Source organism: Ochotona curzoniae, unplaced genomic scaffold, assembly GCF_017591425.1.
Source record: "Ochotona curzoniae isolate NIBS_2020 unplaced genomic scaffold, NIBS_Ocur_1.0 contig_1071, whole genome shotgun sequence".
NCBI lineage: Eukaryota > Metazoa > Chordata > Mammalia > Lagomorpha > Ochotonidae > Ochotona > Ochotona curzoniae.
This window is the reverse complement of record NW_024464939.1, coordinates 17,336,798-17,341,986: the sequence shown is the minus strand read 5'-3', so window position 1 is coordinate 17,341,986 and position 5,189 is coordinate 17,336,798. Positions and strand designations below refer to the sequence as shown.

The window sequence follows — 5,189 nt, the reverse complement described above, 5'->3', positions numbered from 1 at the left end:
GTTGTACATGTTCTTGCTCATCATAATAGGCTGAAACAAGGACAAAGAACATCTGAACCAGGCAGTCCTCTAAGCATTTAGTATGATATTGTTTAACAACGTATTTAAGAACACAATACTGGATGTTGGTGTGAACCTAGAACTTTCCTGAACAAATCACTAAGCAATTGTCTTTCCAAATACTACCACTTGGGTAAACAGGGCCACTTCTACCTCACAGTAGAGGCCACTTAAGGCATTCCCTAATCTTCTGAACAGACCAACACCTTATCAGCTTTGCTTACCCATCAGCACAATGAATGTGTGACGAGGAAATGCTGTTACTTTACTTAAAATCTACAAAGCAGTTACAATTACGTTGACCCACCGAACCAAGCAGACAAAACATTGTTACCTGTAAGCATGGAACATGAGGAAACTCAAGACCCTAAAACACTCATCAACTCAAGAGAATAGCCTCAAATAAATGCAAAACAAAACAAAACAAAGCAAAAATCCCCAATGTATCTGAGGCGTTTTACTCTTCACATTGCATTCGAGCCACAGCATAAGAACCATCATAAAAAGCTGTTTCTTGACAGGGCCATGTTGCACTCAGCACTCATTAGTCTAGGCGAGTTAAGCAACACTTGATGTTTAGGTCACGATGCACCTACAGACCTAAGCACCAGTGCCCCTTGGTAACAGAGCAATATGTAGCTCCCCTAAACATGGCTACCAGAGATAAAACAAGAAAAGGGAAAGGAAATCGTTTACAAAACCTCAGACGCACATGCTCAACATTTTCTGCTCACTGCAATTTTACCTACAAATTATGTAAATACCAATGGTTTTGACTTGTAGCACAACTGAAAAGTAAAAAAAAAATGAAGATATTCTTTTTTTCAAAGATAAAAACCTTTGTGAATCAGGAAATGTTTTTCAAAACACCATCTGGAGCCCAGTTTTGCTTGAGTCTGTTGGTGGCTTATAATTCCAGCAAAGATTTGCCACGATAGCGAACAGAAGACAAGGCAGGCTAACAAAAGTCACCAATACAATAGTTTATTTCAATTCAGTGGAGTTGACATTTATTATCTGACCAGATTATAAAAATACCAGAACAGGCACCTGAAAGCAGGAAAAAAAAAAAAAACACACCCCTGTTAATACCCTAGTAACTAAGAATGAACACAAAATTAACTGGACAAAACAATCTGGTTATACTTTCAAGAATATCCCTTTCTTTAAAAACAGCTTTTCCTCCCCACAGAAGTCCTCCAGAGGGAAAAAAAAACACCCAACCAACCGTACCCAGCAGCTTTCTCCCTCCCCAAGGAAAGTACAGACTTCTATCAACAAGGTGTAGAGTTTTCAAATGACCACCTGTACCCTAACAGGGACGCAGCATCTCACCTCAGTTCATCCTTCTAATGAGCCTGTTGATCTGGTCTTCCCTGTTGCCAGCATCGCCACCCTCTACAAAATGGGTGGTCTTTTTCTTCATCCCTCCTCGGGGAGAAGACAACTTGAAGGGCCACAGGAAGTTATTTGCTTCTTTGAAGTGTTTGCCAACAGTGTAGATCTCATGGATCAGATCCTCCATGCAGATGATATTGTATTTACCTGAAATTTGAGGTACTTCGGTCATTCAAGTTTTAAGACACCCAACAAACACAATTACAAGCTGAGAAAAGCTAACCAACAGCAAATAACGCTGAAACTATTAAAAAAAAAAAAGTAGCAAAACGCATATATTTACTTAAGCCAAGTCCGTTAACCCTAACGGTAGGGAAAACAGGAGATTACTAACAAATGCGGGTCCAGAAAATAATTTAATTCCAAACACAGAACCTACCAAGAGAACGGGCAATCAGGGTGTTATCGGTCAGAGCGATTCGCTTCTTGTTAATTTTGCCATAGCCACGCTTGTAGATGAGCTCGTTCACCGACTTCAGATTCGGGTAGCTGAAAGCACGCAAGGTAGACATAAAGCATCAAAGGTGATCATCCTTAACTACTAGCACCTATCTCTCCAAATGCAGCCAGTGCAGGAAACAAGGACAAACAGACCTACCCCCATGCGATGTAGGGTTCCACAATCCTCAGCATGTTAATAGAAGCCTTGTTGAGCTTCACAAAGGTGCCGTTGAAGATCTGCCGAAGGCGAAGGAGCTGCAGCACTTTGCGGACTTTGGGACTCACACCATTGATACTGCAATGGAAAGTGCCAACAGGTCGACTTGGGTTTTACCAGATCAACAGAGAACCCCAAGCTGAGCAATGTAGTATCAGACAACACGCAACTCTCACCTAAGTAGCCAATTACCCCTGCTAGTAAGACCAAAACCCACTGGCATGTCCCTCATTTGGCAGTGAGCGACTTCTCCCTGTATGCAGTATCGCCCTTAGCTCGCCCTTCTCATGAGCCTTCTGCTCTGCCGCTACAACCTCCACATAAAGTCTTGATGCACAGCCTTAACACCTGAACCCCACCGCCCCCTCTGGGCTCTCTCCTGACATTCACTGTTGTCATAGCACTTGAAGCAAATGTTTCTAAAAGTTCCCTGCTACAGCAGGGTACAAAACTAGCACCACACCATTCAAGTGACAGCCCCGTCGCTCTAGCCTGCCCCCACAACGTGACCCCAACGTTACAGAAACAGTTTCCAGAAGTGCTGCCTAACCTTTCCTTCAACGAGAAGGCCGTCGGTACCACTCACCCTCTGATCCTGATGACAAACGCCAGCTTGGGTTCTGCAGGGACGTAGAAGTTGCCGGCTTTCCTTGCCATCCTCGCCATGCGAATCTCAGTTCTGTACATCTGCCTGTACTCCTTGTGGTAGTGCTTGGCCTTCTCGTAGATGAGCTTCCTTCTGGCCTTCCGGAGCTGAAATAAACCGTCAGACACGTGTGAGACTTCGGGCCTTGATCAATTAACTACACCACTTTCCCGGGTGTGTGTGTGTGTGGGGGGGGGTGTCACGACTCTCCCTTTTTTTCCTTACTTACCATGCCAGCACATATCTAGACACACATCAGCCACATTAGGATGCCAAGCACCCCCTGGTACAGTCCTTCAGGAAGCCCAGACGCCAGGCTTCTGAAACGGTAAGCGCCCGCCCACAGAAAGTTCACTCACCATCTTCTGGGCAAACTTCTTCCGCAGGCGCTTGATCTTGAGCTCTGCGAAATTCCTCCGCTTTTTCTTCAGCGTTTCTGGCACGGCGGGAACCTTCTTCTTCTTCTCTCTGGAGGGAGCACACGGGGAGGATCGGGCGCCTGCGAAGCTGTGGCCCTGGAGTCACCTCCCGCACGGGCCCGGGGTTCGAACCCGGGCTCCCCCACATGGCCCCAGCGCAGCCAGCCGAGGGCCAGGACTGCCGGGACGCCAACACCCGCCACGGCGCACACAGCCCCCTTCGCTGCCAGCTTACAGACGGGCACGGCGACGACCACAGCGCGCTAGCCCGGGAAGCCGCCGAGAAGCGCTGCCCACCAGCCCCTCGGGCGACCACGGCCTCGGAGCCACGGCCCGGCCTCCAGCCTGCACCTGCACCGGCCCGACGGCCAAGCGGCAGCCGGACACCGACCCCGGGACTCGGGCGCTCGGAGCTTCCCTCCCAAGCTGGCCTCCGCAGCACCGGCCCTCCACCCGGCCGCTTCCGCACACGCTCGGCCTCTGCACTTCATCCCCGAGCCCTCCCGAGCCCTGCGCGCCGAGGCCGCTCGCCAACGTGTCGCAGAACGTCACAAACGCAGACACAAGTGGGCCAAGGTACAAGCTACGGCCATGCAAAGAAAAGACGAGACAAAATGCCTCCGCGGACGGGGATGGAGAAGGATACGGCGGAGCAGACACAGAGACTTACTCGGTAGCCTCCATGGTTCCAGCCGGAAAAGAGGAAGCCAGCGCATGCGCACTGCCCACTTAAAGCCTGCGACAGTCAAGCCCCAAATCCTATAGGTGTCCTAGCATAAGCCGGAAAAAGAACCCAGAATTGAGAACCTGCTTTGCAGACGCTGAATTCAAAACTGCCTGCGCCAGGCTCTTCCAACCAACTTTTGGGTTAAAGTTCTCATGACAAAAACATGTGTGTTGATTTTTAATCCATCCAAGAGCAGAGCGGCGCTGACAGGTTCCCGCCCGTCTAATGTTAAGCACACGCCTCCAAACCGCGAACTACAATCCCCAGCATGCACCGCTCCGTCGCCCACTGGGCGAGGGGGATGGCAAGCGCTTCTTTGGTGGCTCGGGCGGGGGACGAGCCCTTGGGGACACGTCCCACACGGCCAGTGCGACCCCGAGTGTCCTCCCGGGGGGCCGCCCTCCAGCTACCGGCGCCCGCCGTCCCCGGCCACCGCACCGCCGGACCGCGCCGCCGAGGTCCTCCCCGCCGTTCCGCCGGCCTGCAGGGCTGTCTTCCGCAGCGCCTGACTGCCCGGCGCGGGAAGGGAGGCGGAGAGCGGAGGGCGGCCGGAGTCCTTCCCACCCGGGGCTTGACCCAAAGTGTCGAGGCGGTGACCGGCGAGGACGGGCCGGCCGGAGGATGGCCAAGACGCTGCCGAGCGCTGGGCCCGGGAGGCGGAGGCCCTGGCGGCCCGGGACAGGGGAGCCGCGCAGGGAGGTGAGACGCGAGCGCTGGAGGAGGAGGAGGCGGCGGCCACGGCCATGTGAGAGGGGCTGCCCCGCGCGGCGCGCCGCACGGCTGGCTGGCTGGCGGGGGGCTGGGCCGGGGGCGGGGTGCGCCCGGGGAGGCGGGGAAGGGCCGGGCGGAGGGAGGGCCGAGGCCGCCGCCGGCTCTTCCCGGTCGCCGGCTATATAGCGCGGAGCGTGGAGCCCGCTCGCAGGCGACCGGGAGGGTTCCGACTCGGGCGCTGCTGGAGCTCGCCGCGCGGAGTGACAGCCGCCTGGGGCCGGTGGAGCACGGCGAGGCGGTGGACACGAGCGCGCGGGGAAGCGAGCGCTCGCCTCCGCAGAGCGAGTCGCCCCTTCTTTGGCCCGGCTGCCCCGCACCCCACCCTCGCACCCCCTCTCGTAACTTGGGGTCAAGTTGACAAGTCCCCCGCGGCGGGCGGCCGGCCCCGGGCTGACAGGGGGTTCGCCCAGGCGGCCGCTTGGCCATGAGGGCGGCGCGCGTCGCCTAACTCCGCTGCTGTCACCGGCGCTGCAGCGGGACCGGCCGGGGCGGGCGGGCGGGCGGCCGCCA

At 54.6% G+C, this 5,189-nt stretch overlaps 1 protein-coding gene across 1 annotated transcript; it reads right to left on the bottom strand.

Moving 5' to 3' along the window:
- Positions 1–1,028: 1,028 nt before the first annotated feature.
- RPL7 (ribosomal protein L7) lies at positions 1,029–3,936 on the bottom strand. The gene is made up of 7 exons (XM_040994407.1): positions 3,852–3,936; positions 3,122–3,230; positions 2,703–2,869; positions 2,057–2,194; positions 1,838–1,947; positions 1,396–1,605; positions 1,029–1,110 (listed from the first exon to the last, which is right to left on the bottom strand). Exons 1-6 carry the CDS (start codon positions 3,863–3,865, stop codon positions 1,397–1,399), a joined length of 747 nt encoding a protein of 248 aa, XP_040850341.1. The 5' UTR covers positions 3,866–3,936; the 3' UTR covers positions 1,029–1,110; position 1,396.
- Positions 3,937–5,189: the final 1,253 nt, after the last annotated feature.